Source organism: Dendrobates tinctorius, unplaced genomic scaffold, assembly GCF_039654945.1.
Source record: "Dendrobates tinctorius isolate UK_male_01 unplaced genomic scaffold, ASM3965494v1 ptg000043l, whole genome shotgun sequence".
NCBI classification, from domain to species: Eukaryota; Metazoa; Chordata; class Amphibia; order Anura; family Dendrobatidae; genus Dendrobates; species Dendrobates tinctorius.
Window position 1 is genome coordinate 2,294,330 of NW_027361711.1, and position 24,209 is coordinate 2,318,538.

At 43.9% G+C, this 24,209-nt stretch overlaps 1 protein-coding gene across 1 annotated transcript in view; it reads right to left on the reverse strand.

Annotated features, from left to right (window-relative positions):
- STAB2 (stabilin 2) overlaps positions 1 to 24,209 on the reverse strand; it is a 335,756-nt gene that overhangs the window by 158,625 nt on the left and 152,922 nt on the right. Inside the window, exons 30-34 of the mRNA XM_073575159.1 lie at positions 22,122 to 22,236; positions 16,577 to 16,654; positions 10,495 to 10,593; positions 9,529 to 9,636; positions 9,195 to 9,326 (exon numbers count right to left, since the gene is read on the reverse strand). Of these exons, the coding sequence (XP_073431260.1) occupies positions 9,195 to 9,326; positions 9,529 to 9,636; positions 10,495 to 10,593; positions 16,577 to 16,654; positions 22,122 to 22,236 (532 nt within the window). The remainder of the gene's footprint in view (positions 1 to 9,194; positions 9,327 to 9,528; positions 9,637 to 10,494; positions 10,594 to 16,576; positions 16,655 to 22,121; positions 22,237 to 24,209) is intronic.

Consider the following 24,209-nt stretch of genomic DNA (forward strand, 5'->3'; position numbering starts at 1 on the left):
CTGTGTTTGCTCTTTTTAAATCATAATGACAACCCAAAACATCCAAATGACCCTAATCAAAAGTTCATATACCCTGGTGATTTTGGCCTGATAACATGCACAGAAGTTGACATAAATGGGTTTGAATGGCTACTAAAGGTAACATCCTCACCTGTGACCTGTTTGCTTTTAATCAGTGTGTGTGCAAGAAAGCTGTGTGAGTTTCTGGGATCCAGACAGACTCTTGCATCTTTCATTCAGCCACTGACATTTCTGGATTGTAAGTCATGGGGAAAGCAAAAGAATTGTCAACAGATCTATGGGAAAAGGTAGTTGAACTGTATAAGATAGGAAAGGGATACAAAAAGATATCCAAGGAATTGATAATGCAAGTCATCAGTGTTCAAACTGTGATTAACAAATGGAAAATCAGGGGCTCTGTAGAAACAAACCCACGGTCAGGTAGACCAACAAAAATGTCATCCATAACTGCCAGGAAAATTGTTCGGGATGCAAAGAAAAACCCACAAATAACATCAGCTGAAATACTGGACTAGCGCTGTGGCTGTTACAAGATGCATAACAAGGAGGCACTTGAAAAAAAATGGGCTGCATGGTTGAGTAACAAAAAAAATTTTCCCCAAAAATTAAGGGGGGAAAATGGGGGTGCATCTTATAGTCGGAATAGACTATAAACTTAGTAGTTTGGCGGCAGCAGGTGTCGGGTGATTCTGCGGCAGTCTGACGCTGCAGGGCAATGATCACACTCCCTTCCCAGGCTGGTGCGGCAATATTCGGCGGTATGCAGTGGTGCAGGGCTCCGTCGACATTTTCTGAAAGTCCGGAGTCCCTCACATTACCACTGCAGCGATGCGGTGGCCTCCGGGAAAATGGCCGCCTGGTCGGTGCATGCGCAGATTGAGATCTCTGCATGCGCCGACCCGGTGGCCATTTTCTCAGAGGCCATTTTACCGGAGGCCACTGCATCGCAGCAGCGGGGATGTGTGCTGCTCCTGGCTTTCACAAAATGTCAGCAGAGCCCCCCGCACCCCTGAGCACCGGCAAACCTGCCGCACCAGCCTGGGATGGGATTTCCCAGAGGCCTCCGCTTCACAGCATTGGATGTGCGGAGCCCCCGCACCACAAGCACTGCAGAACCTGCCGCACCTGTCTGGGTTGGGAGTCATATCATCGCCGGACCACCGAACACCCCCTATGACTACGCTTCACCAGCGCTACTGATTTCCCCCGGTAAGCTGAATTCGGACTGTAAGACGGACCTCCATTTGACTCATTTTTTTCCCCCTATTTTCCTTCTGAAAATTTGGGGTACATCTTATGGTCCGGTGCATTTTATAGTCCAAAAACACGAAGGTTACTTACCGGTAGCAGGTTTTTCCGGAGCCCATGACGGCACACATGAGAGAGGGGATCCGCCCAGTCAGGACAGGAACCCTACTGAAGAAAAAATGGGCGGTACCTCTCCCTCGCTTCAGTTGTTTTACAGAGCATGAGAGGCCCCCCGGGTTAGTACACATGGTAAAACTATCACCACATTATATCTAACTAAAAAAAAGCACCCAAACTATAGTGCACACCAAAGGAGTGAAAAGGGGGGGAATATACAGGTGCCGTCAAGGGCTCCGGAAAAACCAGCTACCGGTAAGTAACCTTGGTGTTTTCCCGTCTCCCATGACGGCACACATGAGAGACTTTTGTAGAATAAGACACCTTAGGGTGGGACCACCGCTTGAAGCACTCTTCTACCAAAGGTTAGGTCAGTAGAGGAAGATAGATCAAGTCGGTAGTGCTTAAAAAAGGTTGAAGGTGAGGACCAAGTAGCGGCTTTACAAATCTGCTCAATCGATACCTCAGCCTTCTCTGCCCAGGAGGTAGCCACGGCTCTGGTGGAGTGAGCCTTGATGCCTTCTGGAGCCGGAGCGCCACTTGCGGAGTAGGATAACATAATGGCCTCCCTGATCCATCTGGCAATGGTACTTTTAGCTACCCCGTGCCCTTTTCTACTACCCTGAAAGGCTACAAAAAGGGACTGATCTTTCCTCCACTGACTAGTTACTGACATATATTGTACTATGGCTCTTCTTACAGCTAATGTATTGAACTTTTGCTTCCCAGGGTTTCTAGGATTGTTACAGAAAGATGGCAAGGAGATCTCCTGAGTCCTATGAAACTTTTGGACAACCTTGGGGAGATAGGCCGGGTCTGGTCTTAGAACCACTCGGTCATCCAAGATCTGTGTATATGGAGGACATATAGATAGAGCTTGTAGGTCGCTCACTCTTCGGGCTGATGTTAAGGCTACCAGTAAGACAGTTTTAAGTGTAAGTAGCTTTGGTGACAGCTCTAGTAGTGGTTCAAAGGGATCTTTGGTTAAGGCCTATAAGACTAGGTTGAGGTCCCAGGGTGGTATCTTTGGGATAATGACCGGCCTTGACCTGCCACAATGCTTTATGAATCGGGACACCCACCTATTGGCTGCTAAGTTGCAGTTATATAGGTCCCCCAAAGCTTAGACTTGGACTTTGAGTGTGTTAGTGGCTAACCCCAGTTGCAGCCCAGACTGTAAGAATTCTAGGATAGGTCCCACTGGCGCTACATCCCCCAGAGGTTCCCCCAGGAAGTCTAGGAACTTTTTCCACGTTCTATCGTAGATTTGGGATGTTATAGGTTTCCTACTTTTCAACAGGGTGGAGACTAACCCTGGAGAGAATCCCTGGCGACTCAGTAGCACCCTCTCAAATTCCAGGCTGCTAGATGGAAGCCTTTCACCTGAGAGTGGACCACTGGTCCCTGGGAAAGCAAGTCTGGAATCTCCGGTAATATCCATGGATCTGTCATCGACATGAGTCTCAGAAGGGAGAACCAAGGCCTCCTAGGCCAAAACGGAGCTATAAGAATTATTCTCGCTCGATCCTCACTGATTTTCCTGACCACTGCTGGGATCATTGTTATCGGGGGAAATGCATAGGCCAGGATGAACTTCCAGGGTATTTGTAGGGCAAGGGTTTTCCCCTAGATTTAGTGTGCAGAACTTCCTGACCTTCCGGTTGTGTGCGGTAGCGAACAGGTCTATTTCTGGTTTGCCCCAGGCCTGAACTATTTGTTGGAAGACTTGGGGGTTTAGGGACCATTCCCCTTGTCTTAGGTGCCTGCGACTCAGGAAGTCTGCCTGTATATTTTCTACCCCCTTTATGTGCAGTGCTGTGATGGATAACAGATGTTCTTCTGCTAGCTGGAAGAGTAGATCCGATATTTGCATGAGGCCCCGAGATCTCGTTCCCCCCTGGTGATTGATGTAGGCTACTACTGCCTGATTGTCCGTCATGACTCGGGTATGGCGGCCCCGAAGTAAAGGAAGGAAATGTTTTGTGGCTTTTTCCACTGCGCATAGTTCTTTTACATTTGATCCGTGATCCTTTTCTAGCGAGGACCAGGTCCCCTGTATTGAGTGGGATCTCAGGTGTGCTCCCCATCCTGTGGCACTCGTGTCTGTTGTAATGATGTCCTCGACTGTTTTTTGCCACGAGACACCAGCTGTTAGATTCTTTTCTACAGTCCACCAGAGCAGGGAATCTCTTACAGCCACTGAGAGACATAGTTTGCCTTCTAAATGTCCTTTTAATTGTTTCTGTGCTGACAGAACTTCCCACTGTAGTTGCCTTAAGGGGTACTGTGCCCATGCTACTGCGGGTATGCATGATGTCAACGAGCCTAAAAGGGACATTGCGTTCCTCAGTGTCATATTTGGTCTTTGTATTGCTGTGCGAGCTAGGCCTCTTATCTTATCACTTTGCTCTCTGGTAGGAGGCAGCGTTGTTGCTCGGAGTCCAATATCAACCCTAGGAAGGATTGCTTTTTTACTGGGGTTATCCTTGACTTGGGGATGTTTACTATCCATCCTAGTCCTACTAGAATTGCTATCACTTCCTTCACTTGATGTGCACAGTGGGACTCCGACCTCCCAATTACAAGAAAGTCGTCCAGGTATGGGACGATCACTATGTCCCTGGAACAAAGACATTACTTCGGCCATCACTTTGGTGAATACTCTGGGGGCTGTAGACAGGCCAAACTGAAGGGCTGCGTATTGGTAGTGTTTCACCTGCCCCTGGACATAGAGCGCTACTCTCAAATATTTTTGATACTCCCGATGAATTGGGATGTGATAGTAGGCATCTTTTAAGTCTATCACTGCCATGAGGCAATGCTGGAACAGGATCTTTGTGGCCATGTTGATTGACTCCATTTTGAAGGAGCAATTGTCTACCCACTGATTGAGTCTCCTCAGGTTGACAATGGTTCTCCAAGAGCCATCTGGTTTTTGTATTAAGAAGAGGGGGGAGTAGAACCCCCTTCCTTCTTCTTGCACTGGGACTTCCTGTAGGACTTGTTTTTTCACTAGTCCCAAGACTTCCGTCTCCAGGGCCAGCTGTTGCTCTTGAGCTTTCCTTCTGGGTTTCATTATGAAGGTATGCCTGGGCGGACGGAAGAATTTTATTTTTAAACCGTCCTTTATTATGTTTAGGACCCATGTACTGGGGGAGATATTTGCCCAGGCGGAAAGGAAGAGAGAAAGTCTTCCCCCTACCTCCGGCCCGATGTCATTGGTGAGATTTTTTGGAGGAAGTGGAGGGCCCTTTAAACATATAGCCCGATCCTCTTCTTTCTTTAAAGTCCCAGCTTTTTCTATCTCCCGGGAGACGACCCCTGTTAAATCTCCTCCTCCGAAAGGGCTGCTTTTTAGGTTCTCCCAAAAATCGGGGAAAGCTTTTCTTCCTATCCCCCACATGTTCCAAAATCTCTTCTAGTTTTTTTCCGAAGAGGAATTGGTCATCGCATGGAATGGAACATAACCTATGTTTTGATGGTAAATCTCCGGGACACCCTTTAAGCGACAGGGCTCGTCTTGCTGCATTTGTCAGGCTTACTGCTCTAGCTGTCAATCTTGCGGAATCTGCAGAGGAATCCGCTAGGAAAGCCGCTGCTCCGTGTACCAGTGTCAGATTAGACAGAATTTCGTCCCTAGGAACTCTATCCCTGATCTGGTCTTCTATTTGTTGTAGCCAGACCATGAGGGCATGAGCGGTACAGGTACCAGCTATCGTTGGCTTTAATTCACCTGCCGAAGCTTCCCAGATATGTTTTAGGAAACCATCTGCTTTTTTATCAAGCGGGTCTTTCAACATGCCCGAGTCCTCTAATGGTAGAGATACCTTTTTTGAGGATTTGGCTATGGCCCCATCAATTTTTGGGACTTTTTCCCAGGTCTCTGAATCCTTTTGTTCAAAAGGGTACCTTCTTTTTGATGTAGAAGGCAAGCCCCCTGACCTCTCAGGTTTTTTCCATTCCCTGTCAATTAGGGCCTTTATTTTATCATTTACAGGGAAGGTGCATTTTTTCCTTTCCTCCAATCCTCCAAACATCATATCCTCCAATGATTTTAGAGTCTTTTCCTCCTTAAGGTCCATTGTAGCCCTAATAGCTTTGACCAGCTTTTCCACATCCTCTGTTGGGAAACATGGATGGCCGCCTATATCGCTGTCCGAGGAGGATTCTGAGGACTGAGTAGAGGAAGAGGAGGTGGAGGGGGACAAGGATCTTTCCCGCCCCTTCTGCCCTGGCGAGGCCTCTGAATCAGAATCCCTTCTATGGCCTCTTTTATCCTTCTTTTTAAGGGCTGCCTTTAGGGAACCTTTCACCTCATGCTGTATTAACGCCTTAAGGCTGGTTACCAAATCAGGGGTTTCCTCCTGTATATTTTTATTTATACAGTCAGCACAGAGGTCTTTCTGCCACTGATCTGTCAGCGGGTGTTTACATAGGGCGCTTTCTCTATTTTTAGTTTTGCTGCTGGCCTTCCTTGACTCCTAGTGATCAAAGAGAGAAAAAAGGAACCCCGTTACCATAAGGGTGACATTCACGTAGATCACTCACCACCGCTGTCAATCAGGGGTACCGATCTCGGAGGCTCCTCAGATGCACTCGTGACATTTCTTCTGGACGTCTCAGAGTCATGCCGGTCGCGTTTACGACTGCCGCTCCCACCACTCGAGCGGCTGCTCCTGGTATGCTGGCGGCCCTGACTGGCATCTGGCGAGAGCTCTTGCTGCTGCTGCTGACGCTGCTGTTGCTGCTGATGCTGCTCATCTTGCCCCACTTCCATCATGAAGCCTTGGGCATGAGTGCGTCTTCTGTGGTCATCCCCCTTATGTAAGGGATATCCACTGCACTCTCCGCCTCCTCCGGTTACCCCCACAGCCCCACCCCCCCACCATGCCCCCACAATCTTATCTTGCCGGCCGGCGTTCTTTCCTATATGCGCCGCCATCTTGGATCCTGGCGCCGCCTCCCGACGTCACACAGGCCCGCCCCTTCCCAGTGTGCCCTGCGTGTGACGTCAGAGGGGCGCGACCCGGAAGCGGTCCGCTGCTTTCTCCGTGCTCCAGGATGCGACAGAGGGGGAGAGGGCGGCTCGGCAGCCACGGCAGAGCCCCAGGACCCCAGGACATGCTGCTTCTGCGCCCGCTCAGATGCTGAGCCCCCGGGGGACCCACGGACGGCGCTTCCCTCTCCCGACGCACGGCGCCCAGGATCCTGCCTGTTCTTCCACGCCGGCATGAGAGAGGGTCAGGTACGTGATCTTCAGTACACGGGTCCCTGTCAGGACAGGAAACCCAACTGAAGCGAGGGAGAGGTACCGCCCCTTTTATCTTCAGTAGGGTTCCTGTCCTGACTGGGCGGATCCCCTCTCTCATGTGTGCCGTCATGGGAGACGGGAAAAATACGGTATCTCGCCCACAATACACAAAACGGCACAGAGACAAGCCTCAAAACTAGGAACAAGGTAATTTGGAGTGATGAGACCAAAATTGAACTTGGCCACAACCATAAACATTACATGATGAAAGGAACACCATTCCTACTGTAAAGCACAGAGGTGAATTGTTGATGTTTGGGGTGTGTGTGAGCTACAAAGGCACATGAAACTTGGTCAAAGTTGAAGGAAAGATGAATGCAGCACGTTATCAGCAAATACTGGAGGCAAATTTGCAATCATCAGCCTGGAAATTGCGCATGGGATGTACTTGGACGTTCCAACATGATAACGATCCAAAACACAAGGCCAAATCGACTGTCATTGGCTACAGCAGAACAAAGTGATGGTTCTGGAGAGGCCATCTCAGTCTCCTGACCTCAATATCTTTGAGCCACTCTGTTAAGATCTCAAGCGTGCAGTTCATTCTAGACAACCCATGAATTTACAGAAACTGGAGGCTTTTTGCCAAGAAGAGTGAGCAGCTTTACCATTTAAGAAAATAAAGAACCTCATCTACAACTACCACAAAAGTTTTCAAGCTGTACTTATAGTGTTAGAGGGGGCAATACAAGGTGTTAAGAAATGGGGTAAGTAAACTTTTGATCAGGGTCATTTGGATGTTTTGGGTTGTCATTATGATTTAAAAAGAGAAAACACAGTAGTTTGACAATAAATGGCTTCACCCAACCACTAACCAAGAGTGGAGAAAAAGTTTTGGTGTTTTCATTCATATTTTTTTAAAAAGGCTAAGAAAGCAAAAATTCTGCAGAGGTATGTAAACTTTTGAACACAACTGTACCTCAGTTAAGGTCAGCGTTCATGACTCCAATATAAAAAAGAGACAGGAAAAATGGTCTGCATAGTATAGTTCCAAAATGAAAACACTGCTGAGCAATAAGAACATAAAGACATGTCTCAGTTTTGCCAGAAAACATCTTGATCCCCAAAATTTTGGGCGAATACTCTTTGGACTGACAAGACAAAATTTGAACTTTTTGGAAGGTATATGTCCCATTACATCTGGCATTAAAGTAACACAGCATTTCAGAAAAGAACTTCATACCAACAGTAAAATATGGTGGTGTTAGTGAGATGGTCTGGTGCCATTTTGTTGCTTCAGGTCCTGTAAGACTTTCAGTGTTTAATGGAACCTTGAATTCTGCTATCTACCAAAAAATGCTGAAAGAGAATGTCTTAGAACTGTTCGTGACCTCAAGCTGAAATGCATTTGGGTTATGCAGCAGGACAATAATCCAAAACACACCAGCAAGTTCACCTCTGAATGGATTAAGCAAAACAAAATTAAGACTCTGGAATGGCCTAGTCAAAGACCTTAATCCGATTGAGATGCTGTGGCATGTCCTTAAAAAGGTGGTTCATGCTCAAAAGATCCCTACAATGTAGCTGAATTACAACAATTCTGCAAAGATGAATGGGCCAAAATTCCTCAGAGCATTGTGAAAGACTAAATGCCAGTTGCTGCTAAGGGTGACCTAACCAGTTATTAGGTTTAGGGGGCACATCGGTCCCTGTAGGTTTGGATTTCATTTTACCTTAAGGATAAGTGCACACATAGTTTTTAGGTTGTGCGGATTTTTTTGAAAAATCCGGAGGACAAAAGTCATGCGGTTTATCTGCGGATTAGCCTGCGGTTTCACACCTCATAATGGATAGGTGTGAAACCGCAGCGAAATCCGCACAAAGAATTGACATGCTGCGGATTGTAACCCGCAGCAAAACGCGCTCAAAAATCCGCAGCATGTGCACTGCGTTTTTCAGTTTACCATTGAAAACAATGGTACTGTACAACGCACCTAAATCTGCTGCGGACCCTCAGAGCCAAAACCGCTGCGGATCCGCAGCAGAATCCGCACCGTGTGCACATAGCCTAATAATAAAGACCTTCATGTAAAAACTGCATTTTGGGTATACTCCAGTTATCTTTGTCTAATTTAAATTTGCTTGGTGATCTGAAACATTTAAGTGTGACAAACATGCAAAAGAATAGGAAATCACGAGGGGTGCAAACACTTTTTTACACAACTGGAAGCACAGAACTTTCTGTAATTGCAGTAATCTTAGAGCTATTGTTATTTCTTGGGAACCATAAATTACCTAAATTAATATAGATGAGATGGGTAACATTATTACTTACTTAAAATCTAAATCAAAGTAGGAATTTATTTTATTTATTTTATTGTCACAATATGCCAATTCTTTTGTTCACCAGGGAGTTTAAATGAATTAAGTGTTCTCATTGAAAATTTCTCTTGTGCGAATACACCTCCAGATAACAATGTGCTATAATCCATGCTTGTACCTGTTAAACTTTGCCCTTTTGTACAAATTCTTTGAAGATACTAATCTCTGTCTGTACCTGGCCATTATGCATAAAAAATCCAACTTGAAATGAGATTCCCAGCATGGTTCTCCGATGCATGCCCTCTAGCAGATCATTCTTCATGAGCTGCTGACCTAGTATGATATGATATTTTATTGTGTCTTCATCCTGAAAGGTATTAGAAAATACTTATTATAGATGCTGTTACAATATGTGTGGTATATGGACAACCGAACACATACGTACAAACTGGCCCATGGTGTTGAATCTTACATACTGCAACTACGTGTAGCTTGTCACGGGAGTCTGTTTAGTTTATGGCAGAAAAATACATACCTGGAGAAAGTGTCAAATTATTTAGTTTACTTACCACAGTGGCTGGGCTTTTATTCCGGATAAAACTGTTGATAGCATCATTGTGAGGTGCAAACACTGTGTAGGAATCTTCAGATTCGATAAGCTTTGACAGGCGATATTCCTGCATAAAAAATATCACCAATCTGCTATTATACCTGAAGCTTTTAAATTACTATCCAATATGAATTCTGCTTGGAATTCAAACTATGTCAACTCTTTTTTTTACCCCAGGGAATTCAAATGAATTTAAGGGAATCTGTCAGCAGAATTTAAGGGAATCTGTCAGCAGTATTTCATACACTAAACCATATCTGCATATAGCGCTTTTAACAAGTCCAGCAATACCTTAACATGGCCAGTCCATTCCTCTGTTACAGAAAAATCATCATTTGACTTGATATGTAAATGAGGCTGAAGAACTATTCCTAGATCTGAAGCCTCTGTCACTATACCTATATTAGCCACCCAGACTCACCTCTTCCCAGTTGACTGACAGCTTCTATACAATTTGACTTTAGGGAAAGGGGCTGTCAGTCAATCAGGAGGAGGCATCTCTGGGCGGAGAATAGAACTGGAGTGACAGAGGTTTTAGATCTACAAATAGCTCTTCAGCCTCATTTGCATACCAATTCAAATGCTGGTCTCTCAGTAATAGAGGAACAAGCTGGCCATGAAAGAGCTACATGCACATTTACATAGATTGGATATGAAATCATGCTGACAGATTCCCTTTAAGAATTCCCACCATAGGGCAATACATATGGATTTCCAATTAATTATTTCACAGAGTCATTGTAAAATTTCTGTTGTACGAATATGCCTCCAGATATGTATGTACTATAGTTCATACTTTAATCTGATGAACTTTAACCTTTTGTATACATTCTTTAAAAATAATATTCTGTGTCTGTACCTCTGTATAAAAAATTATAATAAAGTTTATGAATAGACAAAACACCCACTCATGTATATTACTCACAATTATATAGCCTCGGAAGATGGAGTAATCGGGCATCTGATCAAGCCTGGTCATCAAGTCTGGTGATTGCCCAGTAAGAAATGGATCAGGGGTCAAGACCTACAAAAAATATTAATCTCATGATGTTATCAAGTTAAAAACTTAATAGAAGATCCCTTCACTAACAAATCCTGGTGATTAAAACTTATGCTTTAATCCTAACATTTTATTAAATTATTAATTTATTAAATTATGTTCACAATTAATGAAGGGTTAGACAAGAGTGGGTCAAAATTCGCAATAATCATTGATTCCTTAGCTTAGAGAATTGAAGCCTCACACCAACAGGCTATTGATTCAATACGAGAAGATATTAACCTTTTATCCGCCAGGACAACAGCTACAGAGAACATATCTAGGGACTTGTCAAATTGGATCCAAACTTTGGAGGATAAATAAAAGTGCAAAGCCTAACCCTTCTTCTCGACAATCAAGAAAATAGGACAGAGAAGTACACTTGCGCAGGAGCGTGGTGCCGTGGAATCAAGAAGCAAGCAGGACGGCGGCGGCGCAAGAAGATGGGAGGTGCCAGACCCGGACATGCGACAACCAACTGACCGGACCGCACCGGACCAACCCCCCAGGTGAGTATAATAAAACTTATTTTTCTTATCTTTCAGGTCAGATCGGAGGCTTATCTACAGCATTATAGAATGCTGTAGATAAACCCTGAAAGGCAGTGGCCGCATCTTATAGCGGCCAAAACAGCTGACAGGTTCCCTTTAAAGTATCCAAAATTCCAACAGTTTTCAATCCTAGATATATCATGTATAAAGTTTCCCCCTCTCCAATGTTTTTTTTTTATATCAAAAAAAGGCTCTGCTTAAGGTTACCATTAGGACATGAAAATACATGTTATTAATATTATTTAAAAACTCCTTAAGTGTTTCCTTTTTTATCACATCAAATAAAAATGTATCATCAATGAAGTTTCTTCAGAGGACCAGACATGCACCAAGGTCACAAATGGGCAATAAGTTCTCATGGACAAGGCAACTGTTAGGTAGATTCATAACTGGCTTAGTGATCGGACCCAAAGAGTGGTCGTAAATGGCTGCACATCCAGTTGGAAGAATGTCTCAAGTGGGGAACCACAGGGCTCTGTCCTGGGCCCTGTATTGTTCAATATCTTTATCAATGATTTAGATGAAGGAATTGAGGGTAAACTGATTAAATTTGCTGATGACACAAAGCTAGGAGGGATAGCTAATACTAGAGAAGAGAGAGAGAGGATTCAAAAAGATATAAATAAACTGGAGAAGTGGGCAGCAACTAACAGAATGGTTTTTAACAGGGAAAAATGCAAAGTAGTACATCTGGGCAATAAAAATGAAAAAAGCATATACAGAATGGGAGGAATAGGGCTAAGCAACAGCACATGTGAAAAAGACTTGGGTATACTAATTGATCACATACTGAATATGAGTCAACAGTGTGATGCAGCAGCAAAAAAGGCAAATGCAATTCTAGGATGTATAAACAGAAGCATACAGTCTAGATCACGTGAAGTCATTATTTCCCTCTACTCCTCTTTGGTCAGACCTCATCTGGAATACTGTGTCCAGTTTTGGGCACCACATTTTAAAAAAGACATCAACAAACTGGAGCAAGTTCAGAAAAGAGCGACCAGAATGGTGACCGGTCTGCAAACCCTGTCTTATGAGGAAAGGTTGAAGGATTTGGGAATGTTTAGTTTGCAAAAGAGAAGACTGAGAGGAGACTTAATAGCTGTCTGCAAATATCTAAAGGGCTGTCACATTGTAGAAGGATCAACTTTATTCTCATTTGCACAAGGAAAGACTAGAAGCAATGGGATGAAACTGAATGGGAGGAGACACAGATTATATATTAGAAAAAACTTTTTGACAGTTAGAGTGATCAATGAGTGGAACAAGCTGCCACAAGAAGTGGTGAGTTCTCCTTCAATGGAAGTCTTCAAACAGAGGCTGGACAGACATCTGACTGGGATGATTTAGCGAATCCTGCTTTGAGCAGGGGGTTGGACCAGATGGCCCAGGAGGTCCCTTCCAACTCTACGATTCTATGATTCTATGATTCATGAACCAACATATACATTAGCAAAACTTAGTGTGAATCTGGTTCCCATCACAATCACCCTACAGTCCAAATCAAGCATGAAAGTGTATGCCTTATTCACCTTCTATAAGGGGAAGCTGAATGGGAAACGTTGTCAGAAGAGGAGGCCCGAAAACATGGGAGCTGCACGGGTTGAAAGAGCATCTCCAGGGCCAGTGATGCCAGAAAGTGAAGGGAGAGCTCAGGATGAACAAGTGGACACTTACTGTGCTGTATCTGCAATTAATCATCTGGTGTTAAGTAAAGCTGAGTATTTGAAAAAGGAAACCGAGCCTGTCGTTGAATGTGTGGCAGCAACCGGATCCGGGTTCGCAGGACCCGAGGAATCTCCAACCTCAAACGTGAGTGTAACACACTATACACAAACCACATGTCATGTTTACTGCGACAAAGAGGAGCCAGAAGACTGCAGCATCTGATTTCTCCTACTCCTGCACTGAATAGAAGCACTTCATCTTCATATTAAACAGTGTAAATTTATTTTAGCAGTGCAGGGGTTAATCTGCTCAGTTGAGAGCTCCAGGTAGCTTTCCTGCATTTAGGCTCTCAGCTGTGAATTGTTAGTCACTCCCATTTCCTATATAAACTGGGTCCTGGCTAGCACTCATTGTCAGAGAAAGCTTATGCTGCATGACTCTAGGTTGTTGGTGGTTATTATTGGAAAAACGCATTTGGTGGATTTATCTGTGACTGTTGCTAGGTTTTGAGTGTGTGATAATTCCCTTCCTTCTCCTACTTTGGTTTAACCCCATTCTGCACTCCCCGGTGCATTCCTCTGTTGTTTGTGCAAACATATTTGTATGTTTGATATTTTTCTTTATCCCTGTTTGTATTACCTTGTTAGTCTGGCTGGTGTATTACAGTACACTACTACTTCACTCTTCCATCGGTGGGAGAAGGATACAAACTGATTGTGGATTCAGGAGCTAAAGCAAGGTATGTGGCCCCGGGATTTTCACCATCAGAATAAATCTGGGGAACAGGGCGAGCTAGGTAGCGATAGGGACAAAGAAGGAGCCCCTGGTCCCGGGACACCCAACAACAGAGTCATGACACCACACGACAGACAGAACATTATATTTTATTTGTAGGAAGACAGGGTGCGGGAGAATAGCAGCCCCTCACCACAACTACCACACTGGCATCCTTACACTCTGGTGAAGAAGGATGCTACATCTGAAATGCGTAGGATTTTTTTTAGCTGATGAGAGATCCTATAGCAGATGACATCACATTCCTTGAGCAGCAGTTTTTATTGTAAGTCTGGTTAGCACCACTGGCCAGAGCACCAAGGCTATTACTTCACTTCCTATGGCGACCAGAGAAATTGTGAAGTTTAGGCTAGTTTCACATTAGCGTTTGGAGGCGCAGCGGATGGTCGCCATGAAGCTCCTCCCACTGCTGCGCCTCTTCCGGTCAGCTGCGCCTATGGGCGCATGATGCTGCATGCGACCTGCGTACCCTATCTTTAGCATTGGGTACGCAGGCCGTGCGCAGGTATGCTTTTGCCACCGCATGCGTCCTTTTGACGGTGCGGCGACCTGCACCAAACGCAACGTGTTGCATTTTGGTGCGATTGCCGCACCGTCAAAAGGACGCATGCGGTGGCAAAAGCATACCTGCGCACGGCCTGCGTACCCAATGCTAAAGAAAGGGTACGCAGGTCGCATGCAGCATCATGCGCCCATAGGCGGAGCTGACGGGAGGAGGCGCAGCAGGGGGCAGAGCTTCATGGCGAGCATCCACTGCGCCTCCAAACGATAATGTGAAACCAGCCTTACCCAACAGTATTGGAACGACACCTACATAGGGAATCACTTACACCATAATTTATCTACAAGGTGATTCACAGTTATAGGTAGGTGCAACATTTATCTCTACATGCATATGGTTGTTTATTATGTCTTGTCCTATTAGACATTTGGCAGGTTTCATTTGATGCATATTAGAGCATTTACAGTTTATTTTAGGCTTATATATTTTTGTGCACATAGCCAGTCAGTACGTTGGCATATAATGCTTTATGCACCATAGTGGATGTGTTATTCTGATTTTTTCTATTATTTCTATTTTTAGATATTTTTATGGGACTGAAAAATATTCTTCAAATTTACTGATAGTAAGCAAACGAAAGTAAAAATGTATAATCATATTTGCATCAAAACAAAAACTTCTTTAATAACGGTGCTTTCAAGTGATGATAAAGCACAAAAATGCACGAGTGCTTGGTACTTGAATCGAGCAGGTCATGCTCTTGAAGTTACTTGAACTGAGTAAAAAGTATAATGGAAGTTAATGGGAAACTCAAGAATTTTTCCGGAACACCTTAACAGGAGGGCTGGGGAGGCAGGAAAACAGCTGAAATGGATGGAAACAGAGCTCAAATGGAATATGAAGAGCATGGAGAAGACTCCTGGACACATCTGACTCCCAGGCCACTGCTGGGAACAATGTTGTCAGAGTGTAACTCCACTTTTAGGAACTGACAATAAAACATACAAAACCGAAGATAAAATGGATTTTACAGGAAAAAAATGTTAGGAAACATTATTTTCTGTATAATGACTTGCATATAAGGCATAAGTAAAAAGAAAAGAAAAACACCTCCTTCATCCCTTAATAGTCGGGCCATCTCTGTATTTCCCTGTCATCTATGACTACAGTAGATGACATAGTGAAGGGGGAAATAATACTACATCACCTCGGTAGTCACTGGTAAATGTAATTTTTACATTAATACCTTATTTAGGCATGTGGTGTGTGTGAAACAGTCACATTGCATTTAGAGGCCCCATTGGGGCATAAGTCAGAACGACCCCTGCAAAACGGAATCCGGACGTATGCAACGATGAGGCCATAGACCAGTGTTCCCCAACTCCGGTCCTCAAGAGCCACCAACAGGTCATGTTTTCAGGATTTCCTTAGTATTGCACATGTGATACCTGCATCACCTGGACAGGGAAGAATTCAAACACCTGTGCAATACTGAGGAAACCCTGAAAACATGACCTGTTGGTGGCTCTTGAGGACCGGAGTTGGGGACACTGCCATAGACTGTAATGGTGCTGGCAGAATGAACGCGCCCTCTGATGTGCATCATTTTTCGGAGTGTACGCCTATAGGAGGCGGAGGCAGACACAGACGTAGTAGGCCCTGACAGGGCCATTGAACCGGCACATAGATACAATTTTACAACACCCTAACCTAAAAAATAAAAAGTTATGGCCATATGACCACTACATGGACAAAAACCCCCATAAACGGCTCTTACCAGGAAGACCCAAATAGCTTAGGTTTAAGATGAAATGACATCAAGGATATAATAATAACAACGTGACAAAGAAATATCTTTACATTGGAGTTACTCTTTAAAAATGGATATTTTAAGTCTACAGAAAATTTTCACAAGACCGACTTTTATCCTTAATTTATCCCTTGGAGTGGGATCCCTGTTATCAGACATTTATCCTCTATAGATAGGGTTAAATATCATTTGTGGGAAACTGGAACTGGAAATTGTCATCAACTAAAAATGGAATCTGCTATCCACAATATGACATAAACAGATATTTCTTTATATTGATATTGCTGTTGTTGGCAGCGGATTATTCAGGATATTCTCCAAGCGTGTGACAACAGAGCTTCTTTATTCAGGAACAATCAGGAACAATATATGATACGCTTAACAGATCAGGAATAATTCATTTGTGAGTCTCTATCTGTGCATCATCTACAGCAGGCTGCTTCTCTCATACACAGACACAGGAAAAACAGGAAATACAGTCACATGCTCTCCCTGTGTGAGCCTCTGGGAGTTTTTTTTTGTTCTAACTTTAGTTGCTAGATTTGTACGCTGTTTATAAACACTTAGGCAGGAATGGAGTTGTTGAACCAAACATATTCCAACAGTTGGTGTTCTAGGGATTAAAAAAATAAGAAGACTTACCTTATCAATAAGATGCATAACTCCATTTGTAGCTACTATATCACTGACAACAACATTAGCACCTCCGATAGTAATATTCTAAAGTGAAAGAAATAATTTCGGTCAACGCAATTATGACAAAGAAACTTATAGGTTTACTTTAGACATTAAAATTTTCTTCTTGAGGTACATGTGTCATCAACAAATCTCTCATATACTTTCCTAAATTGCCGCCCTTAAAGGGAATCTGTCAGCAGGGTTTTTGTTATGTAATCTGAAAGTAACATGATATAGAGGCTTAGATTCTGATTCCTGTGATGTATCACTTAGTAGGCTGTGTGTTACTTTTTCAATAAAATCACTGTTTTATCAGCAGGAGTTTATCATTAAAGGGCTATGTGTCTTGTGCTTCCTAGTCAACTGCTCTGTATAACCATGCCCGCAACACTGATTAGCAACTTTCTGTCAATGTACAGTGTAACCAAAATCTGCCTATCATTGGTAGGTTGTACAGAGCTCAACATTCAAGAGAACTGGAAGATCTGCACGCAAAACTGATTTTATCACAACGGCTGCACCCAGTAATATAGGTGATATATAGCACAGATCTGGAATCTCTTCCCCTATATTATGCTGCTCTCATAATAAATATAAAAAGCTTGATGACTCATATCTATCAATCTCATATCTATCTACCTATCTATCTAGACCAGGGTTCCCCAACTCCAGTCCTCAAGGCCCACCAACAGATCATGTTTTCAGGATTTCTTTTGTATTGCATAGGTGAAGCAATTATCACCTGAGCGATACTAAGGAAATCCTGAAAACATGATCTGTTGGTGGGCCTTGAGGACTGGAGTTGGGGAACCGTGATCTAGACAGAGGAAAAAATGAAGGCAGCACTCCTTAGACTTTGATGAAAAAAAAGTAGCTTATTTCAAACTCACATGTTGTGCCACATCTATCTATCTATCTATCTATCTATCTATCTATCTATCTATCTATCTATCTATCTATCTATCTATCTACAGTCATGGCCAAAAGTATTGACACCCCTGCAATTCTGTCAGATAATATTCAGTTTCTTCCTGAAAATGATTGCAAACACAAATTCTTTGGTATTATTATCTTCATTTAATTTGTCTTAAATGAAAAAACACAAAAGAGAATGAAGCAAAAAGTAAAACATTGATCATTTCACACAAAACTCCAAAAATGGGCTGGACAAAAGTATTGGCACCCTCAGCCTAATACTTGATTGCACAACCTTTAGCCAAAATAACTGCCACCAACCGCTTCCGGTAACCATCAATGAGTTTCTTACAATGCTCTGCTGGAATTTTAGACCATTCTTCTTTGGCAAACTACTCCAGGTCCCTGATATTTGAAGGGTGCCTTCTCCAAACTGCCATTTTTAGATCTCTCCACAGGTGTTCTATGGGATTCAGGTCTGGACTCATTGCTGGCCACCTTAGAAGTCTCCAGTGCTTTCTCTCAAACCATTTTCTAGTGCTTTTTGAAGTGTGTTTTGGGTTATTGTCCTGCTGGAAGACCCATGACCTCTGAGGGAGACCCAGCTTTCTCACACTGGGCTCTAAATTATGCTGCAAAATTTGTTGGTAGTCTTCTGACTTCATAATGCCATGCACACGGTCAAGCAGTCCAGTGCCAGAGGCAGCAAAGCAACCCCAAAACATCAGGGAACCTCCGCCATGTTTGACTGTAGGGACCGTGTACTTTTCTTTGAATGCCTCTTTTTTCTCCTGTAAACTCTATGTTGATGCTTTTGCCCTAAAAGCTCTACTTTTGTCTCATCTGACCAGAGAACATTCTTCCAAAATGTTTTAGGCTTTTTCAGGTAAGTTTTGGCAAACTCCAGCCTGGCTTTTTTATGTCTCGGGGTAAGAAGTGGAGTCTTCCTGGGTCTCCTACCATACAGTCCCTTTTCATTCAGATGCCGACGGATAGTACGGGTTGACACCGTTGTACCCTCGGACTGCAGGGCAGCTTGAACTTGTTTGGATGTTAGTGGAGGTTCTTTATCCAACATCCGCACAATCTTGCGTTGAAATCTCTTGTCAATTTTTCTTTTCCGGCCACATCTAGGGAGGTTAGCCACAGTGCCATGGGCGTTAAACTTCTTGATGACACTGCGCACGGTAGACACAGGAACATTCAGGTCTTTGGAGATGGACTTGTAGCCTTGAGATTGCTCATGCTTCCTCACAATTTGGTTTCTCAAGTCCTCAGACAGTTCTTTGGTCTTCTTTCTTTTCTCCATGCTCAATGTGGTACACACAAGGACACAGGACAGAGATTGAGTCAACTTTAATCCATGTTAACTGGCTGCAAGTGTGATTTAGTTATTGCCAACACCTGTTAGGTGCCACAGATAACTTACAGGTGCTGTTAATTACACAAATTAGAGAAGCATCACATGATTTTTCGAACAGTGCCAATACTTTTGTCCACCCTCTTTGTTATGTTTGGTGTGGAATTATATCCAATTTGGCTTTAGGACAATTCTTTTTGTGTTTTTTCATTTAAGACAAATTAAATGAAGATAATAATACCAAAGAATTTGTGACTGCAATCATTTTCAGGAAGAAACTGAGTATTATCTGACAGAATTGCAGGGGTGTCAATACTTTTGGCCATGACTGTATCTATCTATCTATCTATCTATCTCTCTATCAATCTCATATCTATCTATTGTGGTGTAGTGACCACTGTGTCCGCTAGGGGGCGCTGTGTGGATGTCCCAAGAGAAAGGATGAGTGGCAGAATCCTGAAGGACCGTTATGTATCTCAAGGTGGGTGGCCTTGAGATGGAGACGTGTGTGTGTGTTGATCAGCAATGATATTGCTGAGGTGTTGTTTCAGTGTGTCAGGGAGAAGTCTCCAGGTAACTGGGGAGACGGGCAGGCCCAGGGGGTGTGTTTGAGAACGTTGTGATAAAAGTGTGTGAATGGTTCAAGGACCTGTGATGAGGTCATAGCCATGTGACCCGGTGGGAGTGGCTACGGACCATATAAGGTGGCCAGGGTAGGTCACATGTGGTGAATGCAGGGACCTGGTTGGTCCGTTTTGGAAGGCCCTGTCTGGGAGAGATGGGGGCTGTCTTCCTGACAGCAAGGAACGCTGTGTTGAATGGCTGCACGTGCCTGATGATTCCTAGGAGGGAATGGATGTCTGCAGCATGATGAAGGAACCATAAGGTTACCCTGACGTGAGTGAGATAGCTGAGGCTAGAAAGCCTGTGTATGCATAACCTGTATGACTACAGGGTAACAGAGCTGAACTCTGTCATGGACGCTATGCTGTTAAGTGAACTTTATGTTGCTGTTATGGGTTTATGCTGCTGAATAAACCGCATGGACGGTTATGATTTTATGGAAAACATGTGCCGGATCTGATTTTGTGGCTGCTTAGCGAGTATCCCCTACTTGAATGACAGCGCTACCTTTACACTATATATCTCATATCCATCTATCATCTATCTACCGTATATACTCATGTATAAGCCAAGATTTTCAACACATTTTTTTGTGCTGAAAATGCTCCCTCGGCTTATAAACGAGCAGGGGCATAAGTGCCACGGTGGCAGCAGTCGCCACTGCAACCGGACCCAAAGGGAGTCAGGGGCCTGGCAGGTCAGACCATGATATCGCTCAATTGTCCTGATTCTTGCGGGACAGTCCCGTTTTTGACCCCCCCGCGTCCTTTCTGCAGTGCACTGAGTTGCCACTCCCCATCCTAGCCCTCCCAGATAGACCCACTGCATCCCCCCACAGCCTGCAATGATGTCCTAGGCTGTTCTTTTCTGTGCGTACAGGACCTGTGATCATGTGATGAGGTCACAGGAGGGGAGGAGTCAGGGGTCACATGATAAGGGGCCTTGTTGTCTGCAGGACTCTGCTGTGCTGTCATGGTGTTGGATAAAATAAAGTTTCTGTGTGGGGTCAGGAGGGGTTTACAGGGTGGATGTAGCAGAGCTGTGTGTGTACAAGGTGTATGGAGTGGAGCCATGTGTGTACGAGGTGTATGGAGCGGAGCAGTGTGTGTACGAGGTGTATGGAGCGGAGCAGTGTGTGTACAAGGTATACAGAGCTGAGCCATGTGTGTACGAGGTGAGTGGAGCCGTGTGTGTACGAGGTGTATGGAGTGAGGTGTACGGAGCGGAGCCGTGTGTACGAGGTGTACCGAGCAGAGCCGTGTGTACGAGGTGTTCGGAGCAGAGCCGCGTGTGTACGAGGTGTACGGAGCGAGGTGTACAGAACAGAGCCACGTGTGTACGAGGTCTACAGAGCGGAGCCGCGTGTGTACGAGGTGTACGGAGTGGAGATATGCGTGTATTTTGGCATGGGGGGCCCCATTTGAAAGTTTGCATCTGGGCCCATAACTTTGTAGTCATGCCACTGTACACAAGTCATTGTGCAGAAACCAGTGGGGGAGGGGGAGCGGCGGCAGGAGCCGGTGGCTGGGACATCATACTCACACTCCTGTGCCATCGCTGAACATCCCCTGCATACTCCGTTGTCCCAGGGCTGGCAGCTTCTTCCTGCGTTCAGCGGTCACATGGTACCGCTCATTAAGGTCATGAATATGGATGCAACTCCACTCCCATAGGCATGGCGTCCATATTCATGACCTTAATGAGTGGTACCACGTGACCGCTCAGCACAGAAGAGCTGCTGCAGGAAGCCAGGACAATGGAGGAAGCAGGAGACGTTCAGCAATTGCACAGGAGGGTGACTATGACAGAGGAGGATGGGGGAGCATGGAGCAGGACGGGGGAAGCACGGAGCAGGACGAGGGAGCACAGAGCAAGATGGGGAGCACAGAGGAGGATGGAGGAGCCCGGAGCAGAACGGGGGGAACACAGAGGAGGATGCGGGAAGCACAGAGGAGCAAGGAGCAGGACGGTGGAGCACAGAGCAGGACAGGGGGAGCACAGAGGAGGATGGGGAGCATAGAGGAGCATGGAGCAGGACGGGGGAGCACTGAGGAGGACGGGGGAGCACTGAGCATGGAGGAGGACGGGGGAGCATGGGGGAGGACAGGGAGCTGAGCCATACATAGAAGGATGAGACGGGGAGCCAAGCCATGCATACTGGGAGGGGGGAGAGCCACACAGAGCAGGACAGGGATGAGGGGACAATGCATACCCGGCTTATACTCGAGTCAATAAGCTTACCCAGTTTTCCGTGGCAAAATTAGGGGCCTCGGCTTATAATCAGGTCAGCTTATACTCGAGTATATATGGTATCTATCTCATATCTATCTCTCTCTCTCATATCTATCTATATATCTCTCTCTCTCTCACATCTATCTATCTCTCACTAATAACTATCTCACATCTACTGTATCTATTATCTATCTACCCCATATCTATCTATCTATCTATTTATCTATCTACCCCATATCTATCTATCTATCTATCTATCTACCCCATATCTATCTATTTTTCTATCAATTGCATATCTATCTCTCTCTCATATATATCTCTCTAATATCTTACATGATCAGTTACATACATGTTTGACTTATTTAGCTTGTAACGTACCCCATTTTCTTTAGAAAGTTGAAGAAGATTGTGATTGAGAGAGGTTACCAATACATCAGAAGATGATAATTTATTGATATCATCATATCTGTAAATTCCAGACAAAAAGTGATGCCTACAAATATAAATATGAAACATCTAGATTAATAATCTCTTAAAAAAGTTACAGAATTTGACCAAATCACATTACGTACTTTTTTTCCCCAAATTTTCTTTGGAGTTGATTACTGAAAAGAAGAACGACATCCTTTGTATATATATATATATATATATATATATATATATATATATATATATATATATATAAACAACGACAAAGCAAAGTCCAGCAATAACGTGAGCAATCCAGGATGCTGTTAAAAAATGTTTTCTTTTTATTCATAAATCCATTAAAATGCAATGGTCCAAGCAGTTCAAAACAGCAATAACGCAGGAAAGTCGTGCAGATAGGACTACGCGTTTCAGCGGTAGAACCCGCCTTCTTCACGGTCCAGAATCTGATTCTGGACCGCGAAGAAGGCGGGTTCTACCGCTGAAACGCGTAGTCCTATCTGCACGACTTTCCTGCGTTATTGCTGTTTTGAACTGCTTGGACCATTGCATTTTAATGGATTTATGAATAAAAAGAAAACATTTTTCAACAGCATCCTGGATTGCTCACGTTATTGCTGGACTTTGCTTTGTCGTTGTTCACATTTGTACGGATGGACTCCTACATCCAGACCCGGGCACAACGGAGTTAACCAGGTCAGCTGAGATTCCAGGTGGTTCACAGGAGTGAGCTGGTCTACATTGTTGGATATATATATATATATATATATATATATATATATATATATATATATCTCCATCCATTTCCAGTAAAACTAGCTACATGAATCTAATCTACATTGTTCAAAGATTAGGGATAGTAAATGCTTAACACCTACTTTCTATATCAAGTCATATATAGTGTTACTGAAGTTAATTTTAGAGAATAATAATAATAATGGCATAACAGCATGTAACAATATATACATTTTAAAGGGAATGTATGACGTCTAATTGTTACTAACACTTAATAGTGATATATATTCTTGCTTTTTCTAATCTGTTTTTATCTTCTGATCATAAAATTTCTTAATATTTTTTTCCGTAAATCATGGGGACTGCCATTTATTGCACTTTGACCTTATCAGCAACTACAATGAGATGTTTATGACTTTTATTGTACAATTTTCTAGGCATACTCTGTGCTTTGTGCAGAGGTCAATGTACAAGGATGGGGAGTAGGTGAGCCGTCATCATTACCTATTGTGAATAGTGGATCCAGAGTTACCTATATATGGCTAAGTTCACATGAGTGTTCAAAAAAAATCTAACAGAGAAAAGTCCAGCTTCCTCACCACCAGGTGCACGGATCACACGTGTGTGTGTGTAACAAGAGGGAAAACTGAGAAATATCCAGCTCCCACAATACAAATGAAATAATTGATGACTTTATTCAATATCCACCAAAAATATGAACAAGACACAGAGTGTAGATATGCTGCGCATTTCATATCAATTCTGATCCTTCTTTGTGGCATAAAGGATTATAATTGAGCTAAAAAACACACAGCATATTACACTCTGTGTCTTGTTCATATTTTTAGTGGATTATTCAAAAAAGTCATCAATTATTTATTTAGGTCATGGGAGCTGGATATCTCTTTGTTTTCCTACAAAGAAAGATTATATGATTTTCATGCTGAAAAAATTGACAATTTTTCATCTTTATCAGTGGTCCCCAATCTTTCTGACCTTGAGAGCCACATGCAGCTCTGAGAGAGGGTGGCGACTGGCGAGCCACATTCAGCTCTGAGAGAGGGTCGCAGGCCACATCCAGCTCTGAGAGCGGGTCGCAGGCCACATCCAGCTCTGAGAGCGGGTCGTGAGCCACGTCCAGCTCTGAGAGAGGGTCGCGAGCTATGTTCAGCTTTGAGAGATGGTCGCGAGCCACATCCAGCTCCCACACTCCCTCTCATTAGTAGCAACCAAAGCCCCTATTATGGGTATAATGACAGCCAAAGCTTTTCCACAGAACCAGTATTCAAGATCCAAGGGTTC